The 20363-nt window shown below is 51.7% G+C and overlaps 1 protein-coding gene across 1 annotated transcript in view; it reads left to right on the plus strand.

Annotated features, from left to right (window-relative positions):
• BIN3 (bridging integrator 3) overlaps positions 1 to 20363 on the plus strand; it is a 61094-nt gene that overhangs the window by 32382 nt on the left and 8349 nt on the right. The window contains exon 7 of the mRNA XM_063175334.1: positions 17110 to 17251. Within this exon, the coding sequence (XP_063031404.1) occupies positions 17110 to 17251 (142 nt within the window). The remainder of the gene's footprint in view (positions 1 to 17109; positions 17252 to 20363) is intronic.

The raw sequence follows: 20363 nt of genomic DNA on the forward strand, positions 1-20363 counted from the left end.
TCCTGGATCACTTAACACCTGAGGTTACAGCATGTTCCTGTCTGGGGGATGTTTGGTGACTCAAGTTTTACCTTGGTCCTCTATCCACAACCAGAAATTCCTGCTTATTTAAGAGAAAAAAAATAAGAAGAAAGAAAGAAAAAAGAAAAAAAACTCCCAGCCTTTTGCTGTGGAATTGTGTTGCTTATTATCTAGATTGTCCTCATGAAAGATACATTAACTTTTTCTTCCAGCATTCTGTTAAAATTGGAAGAACTTGTGTTTCTGAGATATTCTGGGTTTTTTATTTTTTTTCCCTCAGCTTGTGTTAGTTGGTGAAATGAAAGACAAATCCCTTTCCCTGCAAACCAGCCTTGGGTTTGAAATGCTGTGCTGGTGAATTCAGGACAGTAAATCCATTTCCATGTGCCCACAGGAGATGCTCTGAGGGCTGGAACTGTGACCAAAATCTCTCAAATTTTGGAACAGCAACTTGCTCCAAGGCAAAGGGGTGTCCTGGTCATCATGCCAGGGTGACCAGGACGTTCTCATGGCCAAAACCTCTCCAGTTTTGGGAGCAGGAACCTGCTCCAAGTCAAAGGGGTGTCCTGGTCACCATGCCAGGAAACTGCTCCTTTGCATGGAGGACATTCCAGGGTGACCAGGACATTCCCATGGCCAAAACCTCTCAAATTTTGGAACAGGATTCTGCTCCATGGCAAAGGGATGTCCTGGTCACCATGTCAGGCTGGCCAGGACATTCCCATCTCCAGACCTTTCCAGTTTGGGGTGTCCTGGTCAAAGAGATGTCCTGGTCACCATGCCAGGCTGGCCAGGACATTCCCATGGCCAAAACATCTTCAATTTTCCAACAGGAACCTGCTCCAAGTCAAAGGGATGGTGCCATGCCAAGGTGACCAGGACATTCCCATGGCCAAAACCTCTCCAGTTTTGGGATGTCGTGGTCAAAGGGATGTCCTGGTCACCATGCCAGGGTGACCAGGAGGTTCTCATGGCCAAAACTAATCCAGTTTTGGGATGTTCTGGTCAAAGGTATCTCCTGGTCATCATGCCAGGAATCTGCTCCAAGGCAAAGGGGTGGTGGTGTGCCAGGATGACCAGGACATTCCCATCTCCAAACCTTCCCAGTCTGGGGTGTCCTGGTCAAAGGGATGTCCTGGGTCACCATGCCAGGGTGACCAGGACATTCCCATGGCTAAAACCTCTCAAATTTTGGAACAGGATTCTGCTCCATGGCAAAGGGATGTCCTGGTCACCATGTCAGGCTGGCCAGGACATTCCCATCTCCAGACCTTTCCAGTTTGGGGTGTCCTGGTCAAAGAGATGTCCTGGTCACCATGCCAGGCTGGCCAGGACATTCCCATGGCCAAAACATCTTCAATTTTCCAACAGGAACCTGCTCCAAGTCAAAGGGATGTCCTCGTCACCATGCCAAGGTAACCAGGATATTCCCATGGCCAAACCTCTCCAATTTTGGGATGTCTTGATCACCATGCCAGGAACCTGCTCCTTGGCATGGAGGACATTCCAGGGTGCCCAGGACATTCCCATGGCCAAAACCTCTCCAATTTTGGGATGTCTTGATCACCATGCCAGGAACCTGCTCCTTGGCATGGAGGACATTCCAGGGTACCCAGGACATTCCCATGGCCAAAACCTCTCCAATTTGGGAACAGGAACCTGCTCCAAGGCAAAGGGATGTCCTGGTCACCATGCCACACTGGCCAGGACATTCCCATGGATAAAACCTTTCCAGTTTTGGGATGTCCTGGTCAAAGGGATGTCCTGGTCACCATGCCAGGCTGGCCAGGACATTCCCATGGCCAAAACATCTTCAATTTTCCAACAGGAACCTGCTCCAAGTCAAAGGGATGTCCTGGTCACCATGCCAGGGTGACCAGGACATTCCCATGGCCAAACCTCTTCAGTTTTGGGATATCCTGGTCACCATGCCAGGAACCTGTTCCTTGGCATGGAGGACATTCCAGGGTGCCCAGGACATTGCCATGGCCAAAACCTCTCCAGTTTGGGAACAGGAACCTGCTCCAAGGCAAAGGGATGTCCTGGTCACCATGCCACACTGGCCAGGACATTCCCATGGATAAAACCTTTCCAGTTTTGGGATGTCCTGGTCAAAGGGATGTCCTGGTCACCATGCCAGGCTGGCCAGGACATTCCCATGGCCAAACCTCTTCAGTTTTGGGATATCCTGGTCACCATGCCAGGAACCTGTTCCTTTGCATGGAGGACATTCCAGGGTGCCCAGGACATTGCCATGGCCAAAACCTCTCCAGTTTGGGAACAGGAACCTGCTCCAGGGCAAAGGGATGTCCTGGTCACCATGCCAGGGGGACCAGGACATTCCCAATCTTCAATTTTGTGTGAGAGAGGTAAAGGCTCCAGGGAGACCTCAGAGTCCTAAAGGGGCTCCAGGAGAGCTGGAGAGGAACCTGGGACAAGGGATGGAGGAACAGGAGCCAGGGAATGGCTCCCACTGCCAGAGGGCAGGGTTAGATGGGATTTTGGGAAGGAATTCCTGGCTGGGAGGGTGAGGAGGGGCTGGGATGGATTTCCCTGAGGATGCCTCATTTCTGGAAGTGTCTGAGGCGAGTTTGGAGCCACCTGGGACGGTGGAAGGTGGGGAAGGGGTGGGTCTGGGTGATCCTTCAGATCCCTTCCCACCCAGCCCATTCCCTGTTTCCCTGACTCAGGACACTCCGTTATCTGCCCAGTCCTCAGTTCCACACCAGGGTGTTTACTCCAACCTCCTGGCTGCTTTCCATCCCAGCAATTCTCTCCAACTTTCTGAATTTCCACGATGAGAGGTTTATTTTTCCCCTTTTTCCTGCCCTTTGGCACCTGCAAAGCTTCACCCTGTGTGCCTTTAACCAGCTTATGTTCCATGCTGGGGGAGCTTCATCCCCACTCCAAGAACAAAACTGCTCCTTCCCTTCCCTCCTCCTTCCCTTTGTAGGTGCATCCTTGCCCAGGAACATTTCTGAGGAGCCCAAGGGTCCATTTTGAGGCTAATGAGATACAGGAGAGAACTGCAGAGTTTGCACCTCCCTCCCTTTGTCCTGCTGGCAGATAAACCCCAGCACCAGTTCTGGCAGAAAAGTTCCAGATTAATGAAAGCTGCCTTGAGGAGCTCTTCTTATTTCCAGTTAGGTTTTCCTTCCCCTCTCTGAGGCAGCTCTCCCAAGCCTCTCCCAACTTTGCTCTGACCTAGAAAAAAAAGGCTTTTTAATTTTTTTTTTATTTTTTTTGCTCCAACAGCTGCGCTTTATTACATCTTCACTGGTGGTCTTTTATAGTTTATTAGCCAAAGAAGCAGATAAGTATAATCCAGACAATTATCATTAGTGGTAATATATTGTAATCAGAGGCACATGGGCAGTAAAATCTCCATTCAGTTGTCCAGGGATTGGAGTTTCCAGGCAAATACTGGGGAATTTGTTAAACCATGTTGAAAAAAAGCAGTAGTAGATTTAGTTGGGGGGGGGTGGAGGCTTTGTATTGTTTCAATCCTTCTGCTTCTGGGCTCGTAGGGTTATTCACAATTTGGCTTTTTGAGTCCCAAGAAGCCTTTGGCTGGGAGTGACTCATTTATTTTCAGGGAAAGAGCAGAGCTCCAGTGAGAATATTGCATTTTTCAGGGGATGGGTTGGGCGAGGAGCTGGGCAGGAGGGATTGGCTCCTCTTTGGGAGCCGCCTGTGGAATCTCACACCAGAGCAGCGGATTTGGGGCAGAAAGGGACAAAATCAGGTTTGGACTTCACTCTCCCAGTTCTTCCCAGTCAAGGCAGGGTCAGGGATTGGGGACGGAGTCTTAGTGTTCCATATTGTGTCTGTATTTAAGGAAGGAAGCGGCTTAAACGAGCCAGGTGGTTTGGAAATCCACAGGATTTAGGACCTTTCACGTTGGGAGAGGATTTCCAGGGCCACGGGTCTCAGCTGAACTGACTCTGTCTGACTCCATCAGAGCAAGGGGGTGACCTGGTCACCTTGGCTTGGTGCCATTCCCTTAGGGCATTGTCCTGCTCACAAATCCAGAAAGGTTTTGGCCATGGGAATGCCATGGTCACCTTGGCTTGGTGCCATCCCCTTGGAGCATTGTCCTTCTCCCAAAATTGGGGAGATTTGGCCACAGGAATGCCATGGTCACCTGTTCCCTTGGAGCATTGTTCTGTTCCCAAAATTGGAGAATTTTTGGCCATGGGTATGATCTGGTCACCTGGAATTGGTGCCATTCCCTTGGAGCATTGTTCTGTTCCCAAAATTGGAGAATTTTTGTCCATGGGGATGTCATGGTCACCTTGGCTTGGTGCCATCCCCTTGGAGCATTGTCCTTCTCCCAAAATTGGGGAGATTTGACCACAGGAATGCCATGGTCACCTGGAATTGGTGCCATCCCCTTGGAGCATTGTTCTATTCCCAAAATTGGAGAATTTTTGTCCATGGGGATGTTCTGGTTACCCTGGCACAGGATTACCCCCTTGGAGCATTGTCCTTGTCCCAAAATTGGGGAGATTTGGCCACAGGAATGCCATGGTCACCTGGAATTGGTGCCATTCCCTTGGAGCATCGTTCTGTTCCCAAAATTGGAGAATTTTCGGCCATGGGGATGTTCTGGTCACCTTGGTAGAGGATCACCCCATGGGAACATTGTCCGTCTCCCAAAATTGGGGAGATTTGGCCATGGGAATGTCATGGTCACCTTGGCTTGGTGCCATCCCCTTGGAGCATTGTTCTGTTCCCAAAATTGGAGAATTTTTGGCCATGGGTATGTTCTGGTCACCTGGAATTGGTGCCATCCCCTTGGAGCATTGTTCTGTTCCCAAAATTGGAGAGATTTGGTCATGGGAATATTATGTTCACCTGGAATTGGTGTCATTCCCTTGGAGCATTGTTCTATTCCCAAAATTGGAGAATTTTTGTCCATGGGGATGTCATGGTCACCTTGGCTTGGTACCATCCCCTTGGAGCATTGTTCTGTTCCCAAAATTGGAGAGATTTGGCCATGGGAATGTCCTGGTTACCCTGGTACAGAATCACCCCCCTGGAGCATTGTCCTTATCCCAAAATTGGAGAATTTTCAGCCATGGGGATGTCCTGTTCACCTTGGTAGAGGATCACCCCATTGGAACATTGTCCATCTCCCAAAATTGGGGAGATTTGGCCACAGGAATGCCATGGTCACCTGGAATTGGTGCCATTCCCTTGGAGCATTGTTCTATTCCCAAAATTGCAGAGATTTGGTCATGGGAATATTATGTTCACCTGGAATTGGTGTCATTCCCTTGGAGCATTGTTCTGTTCCCAAAACTGGAGAATTTTTGGCCATGGGGATGTTCTGGTTACCCTGGCACAGGATTACCCCCTTGGAGCATTGTCCTTGTCCCAAAACTGGGGAGATTTGGCCACAGGAATGCCATGGTCACCTTGGCTTGGTGCCATTCCCTTGGAGCATTGTTCTGTTCCCAAAATTGGAGAATTTTTGTCCATGGGGATGCCATGGTCACCTTGGCTTGGTGCCATTCCCTTGGAGCATTGTTCTGTTCCCAAAATTGGAGAGATTTGGCCATGGGAATGTCCTGGTTACCCTGGTACAGAATCACCCCCCTGGAGCATTGTCCTTGTCCCAAAATTGGAGAATTTTCGGCCATGGGGATGTCCTGGTCACCTTGGTAGAGGATCACCCCATTGGAACATTGTCCTTGTCCCAAAATTGGGGAGATTTGGCCACGGGAATGCCATGGTCACCTTGGCTTGGTGCCATTCCCTTGGAGCATTGTCCTTCTCCCAAAATTGGGGAGATTTGGCCACAGGAATGTCATGGTCACCTGGAATTGGTGCCATTCCCTTGGAGCATTGTTCTGTTCCCAAAATTGGAGAATTTTTGGCCATGGGGATGTCATGGTCACCTGGAATTGGTGCCATTCCCTTGGAGCATTGTTCTATTCCCAAAATTGGAGAATTTTTGTCCATGGGGATGTCATGGTCACCTTGGCTTGGTGCCATCCCCTTGGAGCATTGTTCTGTTCCCAAAATTGGAGAATTTTTGGCCATGGGTATGTTCTGGTCACCTGGAATTGGTGCCATCCCCTTGGAGCATGTTCCTGTTCCTAAAATTGGAGAATTATTGGCCATGGGAATGTCTTGGTCACCTTGCCACAGGATCACTTCACTGGAGCATTGTTCTTGTCCCAAAATTTGAGAGGTTGGCTATGTGGATGTCCTTGTCCCAGAATTGGAGAGGTTTGGCCATGGGGATGTCCTGGTCACCCTGGCACAGCACAATCCCTTTGATGTTGAGCATTGTCCCACTCCCAAAATTGCAATATTTGCCGTGGGGATGTCCTGGTCACCCTGGCTTTGGCAGGGGTGGCACAGAGGGTGCTGCCCCCGAGGTGCCACCACACAGGAGTGGGTGTCAGACCTGTGGGACATCCCAGAGGTGCAATCCAGGAGCTGCTCAGAGCAGTGAGGGACAAATTCCATCAGAGCTGAGTGTCACCAGCACAGCTGGGAGGAGTCACTCAGTGAGTGAGGATCCCTCACTCCATCCCCCCCACCCTCCCACCATCCCCATGGTGCCTCAAGGCAGCCCAGGCTGGCCAGGAGCAGCTCCAGGGGTGCTGGACAGGAAGCAGGAAAAGCAGATTTCATGTCCTTAACGAGCCCTTAATGAGGATTTGGAGCAGCCACATGGCCGCCTAATCCCCCACGCTGCTTCCTCATCGCAGCCTCTCCATTCCTGCACCTTTTCCCGCCAGGAGGAAGGGCTGGGTTTCATTTCCCCCTTCCTGGTGGGTGGATGGGCCCCCACGGATGTGTGGGCACGAGCACAGGAATGGCAGGAATCCCCTTCCCTGCTCCAGCCCCTCCTGGTGCCTCTCCAAACTTCCCCTCTCCTCATCCACACTCCCCTCCTTTGGCATCTGGTGCTTCCCACCTCTGGAATTCCTTTTTTTTCTTACCTACCCATCACCAACTGGAGATCTTGTCCACTTTTATCCACTTCCTTTTGGTTTCTTATCCAAAATACCCCACAAAGAGCCCTAGGGAAGAGCCATGTCTGTGCCAGCCAGGTCCAGCTCACAAGCTGCCAATGAGGGTGTTTGAGATACTTGGAAACAAGTAGAATTAAAGATTTTACCGTCTTTAAAGCTCCAGCACCCCTTTTCCACTAGAAAGGGGCAGGAGGAAGCAGAGGGATGAGGATTTGGGGTGGAGAGGGTGAGAAGACAGAGAGGTGACAGAATGTTCCCACTCCTCCTCGAGCATCCCCACCATCCCCAGGGCTTCCCAGCAGGGAGATGGGAAGGAATTTCCAATTTCCATCCCCAGGGCTTCCCAGCCGAGAGATGGGAAGGAATTTCCAATTTCCAAGCCCCAGATTTGTCAGCTGGGCTGAGTAAGAGACAAATCTGGCAGCACCAGGAATCCCGGGACACTTTTATCTCCCCAACCCCATCCTTCAATTAGGGGGAGCCTGGCGTGGAGACGAGGTGGGAACACGATTTGGAACGCAGGGAACGAGGTGATTTAGGTGTTTTTTTTCCAAGGATAAGCTGTCATCCTGTGAGGAGTTCACCCCCAGGTTTCCCCTCTCCCCCCAGAGCCACGAGCAGAGTAATTTTGTGTTTTCTTTTCCTTATCCCTGCGGATCTCCCCTCACCTGCTCCTCTTAAGCTGCCTGGGCTGTAATCTCCTCTCAGAGCCTTCCCTGAAAAGTGACAGGGAACAACAGCAGCTCATTCCTCAAGCTGCTTTCCTGGCAGGCCCTCTGAGAGCCCCTGTGCTGCTTCACCTGCACTTTGCCACCATTCCCGCCACGTTTTCTTTGGAGTCGGCTTTGATTTTCTTGGCTTTGCATTAAAAAAGGAAGTTTTGGGTTACAGAGGGTCCTGAGGGGGATTTGGGAGTGGTTTTGGCTGTCGCAGCCCCTCGTTCCCTGTGGAGGAGGATGGTGTTGGGATTATTGATTGCATCAGAAATTAGGAATATGTTTTTCATGGTGAGAATTGTCAAACCCTGGCACATTTTGCCCAGGAGTCACCATCCCTGCAAATGCTCAGAAAATTCATGGATGTGACACTTTTGGACTGGGTTTTAGGCTGTTTTCAGCTTTGCTGGTTCCATGATCTGTTACAAACCCCACACCTGCTCCAGGGTTCACAGGGACAGCAATTGTTCCCTTGCCCCAAGTGTGAGGAATGGATCAGTGAAACATCCAGGATTTGCTTGTGAGGCTTCCCTGCTCTTTCCCCTTATCCTGAAATTCTCTGTGGAGTTGTCCAAGCTCCATTTCCAAAGGGAGAATGAGTTGATCCCAGTCCCTTTGCTGCCAGGAGGGGTTGGTGGTGCTTCTCCAAATTAGGAATATTAGGAATATTTTTTTCACGGTGAGAATTGTCAAGGATGGTGTTGGGACTATTGATATCAGAAATTAGGAATATTTTTTTCATGGTGAGAATTGTCAAACCCTGGCACAGTCTGTCAAGCCCAGGAGTCACCATCCCTGCAAATGCTCAGAAAATTCATGGATTTGACACTTCTGGACTGGGTTTTAGGGCCACACCTGCTCCAGGGTTCACAGGGACAGCAATTGTTCCCTTGCCCCAGGTGTGAGGGATGGATGAGTGAAACATTCAGGATTTGCTTGTGAGGCTTCCCTGCTCTTTCCCCATGTCCTGAAATTCTCTGTGGAGTTGTTCAAGCTCCATTTCCAAAGGGTTCCTTGGCTGCCCCACTCCCAGTTAATCCCAGTCCCTGCCAGGAGGGGTTGGTGATGCTTCTCCAAATTAGGAATATTAGGAATATTTTTTTCACGGTGAGAATTGTCAAGGATGGTGTTGGGACTATTGATATCAGAAATTAGGAATATTTTTTTCATGGTGAGAATTGTCAAACACTGGCACAGTCTGTCAAGCCCAGGAGTCACCATCCTTGGAAATGCTCAGAAAATTCATGGATGTGACACTTTTGGACTGGGTTTTAGGCTGTTTTCAGCTTTGCTGGTTCCATGATCTGTTACAAACCCCACACCTGCTCCAGGGTTCACAGGGACAGCAATTGTTCCCTTGCCCCAAGTGTGAGGGATGGATGGGTGAAACATCCAGGATTTGCTTGTGAGGTTTCCCTGCTCTTTCCCCCTATCCTGAAATTCTCTGTGGAGTTGTCCAAGCTCCATTTCCAAAGGGAGAATGAGTTGATCCCAGTCCCTTTGCTGCCAGGAGGGGCTGGTGGTGCTTCTCCAAATTAGGAATATTAGGAATATTTTTTTCACAGTGAGAATTGTCAAGGATGGTGTTGGGACTATTGATATCAGAAATTAGGAATATTTTTTTCATGGTGAGAATTATCAAACCCTGGCACAGTTTGCCCAGGAATGACAATCCCTGGAAATGCTCAGAAAATTCATGGATTTGACACTTTTGGACTGGGTTTTAGGGCCCTTTTCAGCCTTGCTGGTTCCATGATCTGTTACAAACCCCACACCTGCTCCAGGGTTCACAGGGACAGCAATTGTTCCCTTGCCCCAAGTGTGAGGGATGGATGAGTGAAACATCCAGGATTTGCTTGTGAGGCTTCCCTGCTCTTTCCCCATATCCTGAAATTCTCTGTGGAGTTGTTCAAGCTCCATTTCCAAAGGGTTCCTTGGCTGCTCCCCTCCCAGTTAATCCCAGTCCCTGCCAGGAGGGGCTGGTGCTGTTTCTCCAAAGGCTTTGGGAATCTCTCCTGCTCCTTGCAGGGCTGTTCTTGGAGGGCTTGGCTGTGCCCGTGGATGCCAGGGGCTCTGCAGAGCCTTGGTGCCAGGCTGTGCAGCAGGAGCATTTGTCAATAACGTGCATGGGATGGTTGTGGAGACACTGGGGCCGCGTGTGGAGTCAGGAATTCCTCGGAATAACTTGGCACCGGCGGGAGCCCAGCTCTCCCTCTCGCCCTGCACGGGGTGTTTGGCACCCCTGGCACTCACCCTGGCATTGTGTTTCTGTCCACACACAGGGAGAAAATCCTGGGCAGGACTTGAGACCCCTTCTCCTTGGATGCCAGGGCAGTTCAGAGCTGCTGGGCTGACGGGGAGTTCGGGGTTCCTGGGTTCCTTCAGGAGCCGGAGATCAGAGCAGGCCAGGGACGGTCCTGCCTGAGCCGAGCTGGTCCTGCCTGGAAATGAAACCGGGGAGAGGGTGGGGAGGGCTCAGCGGGCACAGGGAGAGTTCAGTGGGCACAGGGAGGGCTCAGCGGGCACAGGGAGGGCCTGGTGGGCACAGGGAAAGTTTGTTGGGCACAGGGAAAGGTTGTTGGGCACAGGGAGGGCTTGGTGGGCACAGGGAGGGCTCAGTGGGCACAGGGAGGGCTCAGTGGGCACAGGGAAAGTTTGTTGGGCACAGGGAGGGCTCGGTGGGCACAGGGAAAGGTTGGTGGGCACAGGGAGAGATCCTTTGGCACAGTAAGAGCTCATCTGGAGCAAGGAGAGCTCAGTGGGCACAGGGAAAGGTTGGTGGGCACAGGGAGGGCTCAGTGGGCACAGGGAGGGTTCAATGGGCACAGGGAGGGCTCGGTGGGCACAGGGAGGGCTCAGCGGGCACAGGGAGGGCTCAGTGGGCACAGGGAGGGTTCAATGGGCACAGGGAGGGCTCGGTGGGCACAGGGAGGGCTCAGCGGGCACAGGGAGGGCTCGGTGGGCACAGGGAGGGTTCAATGGGCACAGGGAGGGCTCGGTGGGCACAGGGGAGGGCTCAGTGGGCACAGGGAGGGCTTGGTGGGCACAGGGAGGGTTCAGTGGGCACAGGGAGAGCTTGGTGGGCACAGGGAGGGCTCAGTGGGCACAGGGAGGGCTCAGTGGGCACAGGGAAAGGTTGTTGGGCACAGGGAAAGGTTGTTGGGCACAGGGAGGGCTCAGCGGGCACAGGGAGGGCTCAGCGGGCACAGGGAGGGCTCGGTGGGCACAGGGAGGGCTCAGTGGGCACAGGGAGGGCTCAGTGGGCACAGGGAGAGATCCTTTGGCACAGTAAGAGCTCATCTGGAGCAAGGAGAGCTCAGTGGGCACAGGGAGGGCTTGGTGGGCACAGGGAAGGCCCAGTGGGCACAGGGAAAGGTTGGTGGGCACAGGGAGAGATCCTTTGGCACAGTAAGAGCTCATCTGGAGCAAGGAGAGCTCAGTGGGCACAGGGATAGGTTGGTGGGCACAGGGAGGGCTCAGTGGGCACAGGGAGGGTTCAATGGGCACAGGGAGGGCTCAGTGGGCACAGGGAGGGTTCAATGGGCACAGGGAGGGCTCGGTGGGCACAGGGAGGGTTCAATGGGCACAGGGAGGGCTCAGCAGGCACAGGGAGAGCTCGGTGGGCACAGGGAGGGCTTGGTGGGCACAGGGAGGGCTCAGCGGGCACAGGGAAAGGTTGTTGGGCACAAGGAAAGCTTGGTGGGCACAGGGTGAGCTCAGCTGGACTAGGGAGAGCTCGGTGGGCACAGGGAGAGCATTTGGGCACAGGGAAAGGTTGGTGGGCACAGGGAGGGCTCAGTGGGCACAGGGAGAGCTCGGTGGGCACAGGGAAAGGTTGGTGGGCACAGGGAGAGATCCTTTGGCACAGTAAGAGCTCATCTGGAGCAAGGAGAGCTCAGTGGGCACAGGGAAAGGTTGGTGGGTACAGGGAGGGCTCAGTGGGCACAGGGAAAGGTTGGTGGGCACAGGGAGAGATCCTTTGGCACAGTAAGAGCTCATCTGGAGCAAGGAGAGCTCAGTGGGCACAGGGAAAGGTTGGTGGGCACAGGGAGGGCTCAGTGGGCACAGGGAGGGCTCAGTGGGCACAGGGAGGGCTTGGTGGGCACAGGGAGGGCTCAGTGGGCACAGGGAGGGTTCAATGGGCACAGGGAGGGCTCAGTGGGCACAGGGAGGGCTTGGTGGGCACAGGGAGGGCTCAGTGGGCACAGGGAGGGTTCAATGGGCACAGGGAGGGCTCAGTAGGCACAGGGAGGGTTCAATGGGCACAGGGAGGGCTCAGCGGGCACAGGGAGGGCCTGGTGGGCACAGGGAAAGTTTGTTGGGCACAGGGAAAGTTTGTTGGGCACAGGGAAAGGTTGGTGGGCACAGGGAGAGCTCAGCTGGAGCAGGGAGAGCTCAGTGGGCACAGGGAGGGCTCGGTGGGCACAAGGAAAGGTTGATGGGCAGAGGGAGGGCTTGGTGGGCACAGAGAAGGCTCAGTGGGCACAAGAAGAGCTCAGCTGAAGCAGGGAGGGCTTGGTGGGCACATGGAGGGCTCGGTGGGCACAGGGAGGGCTCAGCAGGCACAGGGAGAGCTCAGCTGGAGCAGGGAGAACTCAGTGGGCACAGGGAGAGTTTGGTGGGCACAGGGAAGGCTCAGTGGGCACAGGGAGAGCTCCTTGGGCACAGGGAGGGCTTGGTGGGTACAGGGAAAGCTTGGTGGGCACAGAGAAGGCTCAGTGGGCACAAGAAGAGCTCAGCTGGAGCAGGGAGGGCTCAGTGGGCACAGAGAGGGCTCGGTGGGCACAGGGAAAGCTTGGCTGGCCCATGGAGAGCTCAGCTGGCACAGGGAGAGCTTGACTGACCCGAGGAGAACTCAGTGGGCACAGGATGAGCTCCTTGGGCACAGGGAGAGCTCAGCTGGACTAGGGAGAGCTTGGTGGGCACAGGGGAAGGGTGGTGGGCACAGGGAGAGCTCAGCTGGAGCAGGTGGGCACAAGGAAAGTTTGATGGGCATAGGAGAGCTTGACTCCTACAGGGAGAGCTTGGCTGGTCCAAGGAGAGCTCAGTGGGCACAGGGAGAGCATTTGGGCACAGGGAGAGCTCAGTGGGCACAGGGTGAGCATTTGGGCACAGACAGAGCTCAGTGGGCACAGGGAGAGCTCAGTGGGCACAGGGTGAGCATTTGGGCACAGACAGAGCTTGGTGGGCACAGGGAGAGCTCAGCTGGCACAGGGAGAGCTCAGTGGGCACAGGGAGAGCTCAGTGGGCACAGGGAGAGCTCAGCCACAAAGGACCCAACCCTTCCCTGCTGGAGCACAGCCCCACTGAGGGAACCTCCAATAGTGATGGGCTTGGCTTTGAACTACAAAAGGGGAGATTTAAAGAGGATATTGGCAAGGAATTGTTCCCTGGGAGGATGGGGGTGGCACAGAGAAGCCAGCAAACACTTCCTCATCTCTGCAGGGCCAGTTTGGATGGGGCTTGGAGCACCCTGGGACAGTGGAAAGTGCCCTGCCCATGGCAGGGGGTGGACCTGGGTGATTCAAGGTCTCTTCCCAGGCAGGGCAGTGTGGGATTCTGTCGGTTTCTGGGTGTTTAGGTGACCTGGAAAGGCCCAGGGTGGCCTTGGACAGTCCGGCGCTTCAAAGGACGAGAAGAGACTTCTGATCTTTTCTCGGTCTCGGTGTTTATTAATTGTTTATCTAAAAGATTTTCTTTCAGCCCAACAGAGGTCTGCACAGCAGCCAGCCATGGGCACACTGAGAGCCCCCGGGGCGGTCACTTATCTTTATACTCAAAGTTACGTATACAATATTTATCATTTTTCCCCAATACTATTGGAAAAAAGGCTCCCAATATTCCCAGTTAGATTGTGCCTGGGCCAGTCTGACCCTCGCTGCCGGGCCAAAGGCAGCAACTGCGGTGTGTCACCCCAGAGATACCTTGGCTTGCTGGAGATTGCAGCTGGGCACTGAACAAGTCCAGGCTTGTTAGGAACCCCGTTTACCTCAGGAGGAATGGCTTCAGGCGATGGTGAAGAGAAAAAGGAGAGGATTCTGCTGGAGGGGTTAATGTCCAGAGGTTCATTCCTTGGTTACAGAGGTCTGAACGTGAGCAACTGCTCCAACAGAATAATGACCACATGGTCTGATCACCTTTTTAGCTCAGGGACAGGGGAGGGGAGGTACAGGTGAGCCACCAACCAGGTGAGAGGGGCAGGGTCTCAGGGGAAGATGACACCCAGACAGGCCAATGACCTCTGGGCATAGGGGCATCCTTTGAACTTGACCAAGCACACGACGCCTTGCTGGAATGTTCAGCCTGACTGACAGGACCCACTCAGCATGGGGGCAAGGGGGAAGGGAGAGAGGTACAGGCACACCTGGGGAAGGGACCTGGAAGGCCAAAATGGGACATTACAGCACACCACAACACAATACCTTCTACCCTTATTAACCAGTGCACTTCTAGTAATAACCAATCCCAAAGTGCCACCATCACCACAGAAGATGGAGGCCAAGAAGAAGAAGAAGGACAGGACACGCCCCAATTCCTCCATCTCACTTCTTTAGACCCCCCTGTACAGAAATCCTAAACCCTGTGTTTCACACTCTAATTAACCCATCCCTTCACCATTTATCCCAGTGAGATCCTCCCATCCTCATACAGGTGTCGTCTCCCGTGCAGGATCAAAGTCCAGCCACCAGACACTTCTGGCAACATCCCAGGACCTCCGAGCCCCCCAAGGGTGGTCTCGGTGACGCCGCACATCAGTCCTGCGGTGCTGAGATCCCACAGGATTCCAGGGTTCCCAGTGGCCAGGCTGGAGCTGAGGACATCAGAGCTCCATGGCTGCAGCTCTGGGGAGCTGGGCCCCCCCTGCCATGGGAAATGCAGCGTATAATCTATGCATTAAAGTCCTTGGGAGACAGGAGCTGCTGTGCCTACACACTTCCAGCCCTGTAGATATTTTTTAAAGCTCTGCCTGAGCACGGTGTCCTTCCATTCGGGGCTGCGAAATTGCACCGAGTCGATACCGGGAATAAAAAAAAGGGGGAAAAAAATTAAATAAAAATTTTTCCTCCCTTTTTAAAACCCAGATTTAACTTCAAAGTGAATGGAAACTGCGTTGCTGATCGTCTTGTGAGCCCTCCCTGGCCGCTTTTTTTCCAAGGGGAAGGGTTGGGGTGGAAGTCAGAGTCCCGTGGCTCTGTTCAGGCAGGAGCCCTGGGAAGTGCCAGGGGAAGGGCAGGAAAGCACCACAAACAGCTGGGTTTGGGTGCCAGCACGGGCCTTGGTGGTTTGGGGACGTCTCAGGAAGGTGCCCAGCAGGGAAGGGAGGATTTCCCAGCCTGGAATCTCCTCTGGCATTGCCATGCCTGCATTCCCAGTGTGGACGAGCAGCTCAGCTCATCCCTGTGGTCTTTATTCTCTGCTTTATGTTTTGTGTCCTTCCCAAACCTCCCCTGGTTTATTTTAATAATTAATATGATAATAATTAAAATAAACCTGGAAAGCCTCTGGGCTGATGGGATCCTCCTTCCCATCTTTAATAATTGGGAGAAATTCCTGCAGGAGCTGCGACCTCGAGCTGCTGGCATTTTGTGTGTGCCATGTTGGGAAAGGAACAAAAACATCCCTGGAAGTGCCCAGGCCAGGCTGGAGTGGCCTTGGAGCCTCCTGGGCCAGTGGAAGGTGTCTCTGCCCCAACTGGAGTGTCCTGAAGGTCCTTTCCAACCCAAACCATTCCCTGATCCTGTCAACCCAAACCCTCGAGACCTCTCAATCTGGCCACCCCTTCCTCCATCCCTATTTCCCTGCCCCTTTCTCCTGGCAGATTTTTGGACTTTGCAAAGAGGTAGGAGAGTTTTTAGCAGCCCAGGAGCTGCTGGGGCCATGCCTGGAGCCTGCTGCATGCAGGACATGGCTCCCATTTAAATATAATGGCATTGTGTGGGATGGTGCCCATAAAAAGCAATGTCAGGGCAGAGCAGCTGATCCTCTCCGGGCAGCTGGAGCAGCTCCCTGATGACTTTTCCAGGTTGTTCCTCATCCCCAATCTGTTGCAACAGAGGGATATGTATTTATATTTATATTTTATAATTATATTTATATTTATATTTACATGGGTTTGTTCTGTGCCAGCCTCGGCAGGACTGAAGGATCACATCCCCAGTTCAGCCTCTCACCCAGGGATGCTCCAAAACCTCCACTCCAAACCCTTGGAATACAAAAATTCCCAACTTCTCCCTGCTCCTGGCGTTCGCCCTTTGCAAAATGAGGCTCAGGGATGAAAGTTTTCTCTCAGCACCCACCAGCCCAGCCCATCAGCACCCTCCAGAGCGAGCAGAAAATGGGATTTTAATAGGGCTGGAGTGACTGGGAACACCCATGGCTCTGCCTGAACCCTGGATTTGGGTCACATCCAAAGCAAATGACACTTGTCAAGTGACATTTGTGTCTTTTCTTTTTGCTAATGGCCCCCCAAGCTGGATTTCTATTTCTATTTTGATTTTTTTTTTTCATTTTAAGAGGTGGGAAGGCTGTTTGTTCCCTCGTGGAAGTAAAATCCATCACCAGGCTGCTCAGAGAAAATTTTCACCACCAATCCTTGGCCTCAACCCCCCCAAAATCACCCTGGAATTGATGAATATTAAATTATTATCTCCAGAGGGAGCATCACCTTTTTGATCCCAACCCACAGCCCTGGTATCCCCTGGGATAATTTGATTTCCTGGAATTAAGAGGCAGGAGCAACGTTCCAGTTCCTGCTTTTCCCTTTTCTGTCAAATTCAAAAATATTCTCCATCAGATGTTCATGTTTCCTCAATTTGTAACACATTTTAATAATAGGAATCTTTCCCATCGCCTGGGTAAATTGTTGGATGCTGTGAATCCTTCTGGGGAGGGCTCAGGGCTCCTCTTCAGCTGGGTTTGTGACCCAAAAAGAGCAAAAAATTTGCTGAAAAAAGAACAAAAAAATAATCAGAAAAAGCAAAAAAATTAACCAAGAAAGCACAAAAAACTATAAAACAAACAAGCCAAAAATAATATCCAAAAAGGAACAAATGGTGTAAAAAATAATACAGTTAATATTTAATTATTAACTGTATATTAACTATATTTATTTAATCTGCAGTTAATATTTATTTTGCACTCATTGTTTATTTTTCCTGGACTTTTATTTCAACTTCTCTACCTCTCCTTTCCCTTTCCAACCAGGAATCACAACATTAATTAAGAATATTCCGAATTCTGGGATGGTTTGGCTTGGAAAAATCCCACCCGGTGCCACAGCAAGGAACTTCTGCTGGACCAGGGTGCTCCACAATTTCCTTGGGTGCTTCATCCACCCAAAATATCCCATCCCAAGCTTTTCCATCTTTTTTTTTTTCCAGGTTCAGCAGCGTTTTCCCAAGCCTGAACATGGCAGTGAAGCGCCGGGAGCAGACGCTGCAGGACTACAAACGCCTTCAATCCAAGGTGGAAAAATATGAGGAAAAGGAGAGAACTGGCCCTGTCCTGGCCAAGCTGCACCAGGTATTGAGGTGTCCCCAGAGCCACAATCCCAGCAGCATTCCTGGGAAAACTCAGGAAAAGCTTTTCCCTCCTATCCGCCATCCGTGCCACGAATAGAACATTTTGGGGAGGATGTCTTTTTATCCGTGTAAAAATCACATTTCTGACAGCACAGCGCTGGTTTGGAGTGCTGGGTGAAGGGAAGGAGCTGCTTTTTCTGAGAGAAAATGGAATTTTTTTTTTGCCAAGGGAAAATGGAATCAGAGCCCTGGGAGCTCTGGGGGAGCTCGGAGGCAGCGCTGAGGTCGAGGTTCCCCCCGACCTCGGCGTCGGAGCGAGCAGCTGGATGGGGAAGGGAGCAGATCAGAGCATTTCCCAGCTTTAAGTTTGCCACCTGTTCCCCCAAAAAATTCGCCTTGGAAAATTGCAGTAATTGGTTAACAGGAAGTTTTGCCAGATTCTTTTTTGCTCTCTCCCGAATTTTAGCGAAATCGCGATGAGTTTGTTGGTTTTGTGGTTTTTTATTTTTTATTTTTTTTTTTAAATCAAATCTTCCCCAGCGTTTTTCCCCAAAATCTGTCGCTCCAGCAGCACGTGGCTTGATCCTCCCAGGAACAATTGATTCTCAGAGTCAAAGAAAATGTGTTTTTCTGATGAATTTCCCCCCAAAAAAATGAAGTTTTGTGTTAAATAACAGCCTGAACAAAAGACACCTCTGGTTTAACAGTAAGCAGCTTATTTTGCTCAGCCTCAGCGACTAAAGCTGGGGCTGGAAAAATGGGAATTCTTTTGTCCTGGTGATTAAGCAGGGTTTAGTTATTTCATATATTTTTTCCTCTTAATGAACTTTTGATCTAATTCCCCCCCCCCAAAAAAAAAAAAAAAAAAATTTAACCAAACACTGAGTTTAAACACCTGTGAGAGGGAGCCTTGAGCAATCCTTAACCTGGGGTATCCAGAGGGTCTGGGTTTGATGGCAAAGGGCCTCATCACATCCAGTTATTTTTAATTATTGAGCTGCAAATGTACATCCATTGTTTGCTCCAGGTTTTCTGCTCTTCTGCCCCCTGTGAAGTCCATCCTGGGAGTTTGCCCTGTGGGTTCCATCCCAGGAGTTTCCCCTGTGAGCACCATCTAGGGAGTTTTCCCCCATGAACTCCATCCCAGGAGTTTCCACCTGGCTCCATCCCAGGAGTTTTCCCCATGAATTCCATCCTGGAAGTTTTTCCCATGAACTCCATCCCAGGAGTTTCCTCTGGCTCCATCCCAAGAGTTTCCCCTATGAACTCTGTCCTTGGATTTTTTTCCCCATGAACTCCATCCTGGGATTTCCGCCCCCCATGAACTCCTTCCCAGGAGTTTTTCCCTGGAATTTTCCCCATGAGTTCCATCCTGGAACTTCCATCCTGGAAGTTTTCCCCATGAATTCCATCCCAGGAGTTTTCCCCATGAATTCCATCCCAGTTTTCCCCCAGGGGTTTCCTCCCATGACCTCCACCCCAGAAATTTTCCCCATGAACTCCACCCCAGGAATTTTCCCCAATGAATTCCATCCCAGGAGTTGACCCCCTGAACTCCATCCCAGGAGTTTTCCCCCATGAAATCCATCCCAGGAATTTTCCCCATGAGTTCCATCCTGGAACTTCCAGCCTGGAAGTTTTCCCCATGAACTCCATCCTGGAAGTTTTCCCCCAGGATTTTTCCCCATGAACTCCATCCCAGCAGTTTCTCCCATGAGTTCCATCCCAGGAGTTTTCCCCCAGGAGTTTTTCCCCAGGAACTCCATCCCAGGAGTTTTCCCCATAAGTTCCACCTCATGAACTCCATGTCAAGAGTTTTCCCCATGAACTCCACCCCATGAATGCCACCCTGGAAGTTTTCCCCTAGAAGTTTTTCCCATGAACTCCATCCCAGGAGTTTTCCCCCATGAACTCCACCCCAGAAGTTTTCCCCTGGCTCCATCCCAGGAGTTTTTCCCCCATGAGTTCCACCCCATGAGCTCCATCCCAGGAGTTTTCCCCATGAATTCCATCTCAGTTTTCCCCCAGGGGTTTCCTCCCATGAACTCCACCCCAGAAGTTTTCCCCATGAACTCCACCTCAGGAATTTTCCCCAATGAATTCCATCCCAGGAGTTGACCCCCTGAACTCCATCCCAGGAATTTTCCCCCATGAAGTCCATCCCAAGAATTTTCCCCATGAGTTCCATCCTGGAACTTCCAGCCTGGAAGTTTTCCCCCAGGATTTTTCCCCATGAACTCCATCCCAGCAGTTTCTCCCATGAGTTCCACCCCAGGAGTTTTCCCCTGGGAGTTTCCCCCATGAGTTCCCAACCCATAAGTTCCACCCCATGAACTCCATGTCAAGAGTTTTCCCCATGAACTCCACCCCATGAACGCCACCCTGGAAGTTTTCCTCTAGAAGTTTTTCCCATGAACTCCATCCCAGGAGTTTCCCCCATGAACTCCACCCCAGAAGTTTTTCCCATGAACTCCATCCCAGGAGTTTTTCCCCCATGAGTTCCACCCCATGAGCTCCATCCCAGGAGTTTTCCCCATGAATTCCATCTCAGTTTTCCCCCAGGGGTTTCCTCCCATGAACTCCACCCCAGAAGTTTTCCCCATGAACTCCACCTCAGGAATTTTCCCCAATGAATTCCATCCCAGGAGTTGACCCCCTGAACTCCATCCCAGGAATTTTCCCCCATGAAGTCCATCCCAAGAATTTTCCCCATGAGTTCCATCCTGGAACTTCCAGCCTGGAAGTTTTCCCCCAGGATTTTTCCCCATGAACTCCATCCCAGCAGTTTCTCCCATGAGTTCCACCCCAGGAGTTTTCCCCTGGGAGTTTCCCCCATGAGTTCCCAACCCATAAGTTCCACCCCATGAACTCCATGTCAAGAGTTTTCCCCATGAACTCCACCCCATGAACGCCACCCTGGAAGTTTTCCTCTAGAAGTTTTTCCCATGAACTCCATCCCAGGAGTTTCCCCCATGAACTCCACCCCAGAAGTTTTTCCCATGAACTCCATCCCAGGAGTTTTTCCCCCATGAGTTCCACCCCATGAGCTCCATCCCAGGAGTTTTCCCCATGAATTCCATCTCAGTTTTCCCCCAGGGGTTTCCTCCCATGAA

The sequence above is a fragment of the Melospiza melodia genome, chromosome 23, assembly GCF_035770615.1.
Source record: "Melospiza melodia melodia isolate bMelMel2 chromosome 23, bMelMel2.pri, whole genome shotgun sequence".
Lineage (NCBI taxonomy): Eukaryota > Metazoa > Chordata > Aves > Passeriformes > Passerellidae > Melospiza > Melospiza melodia.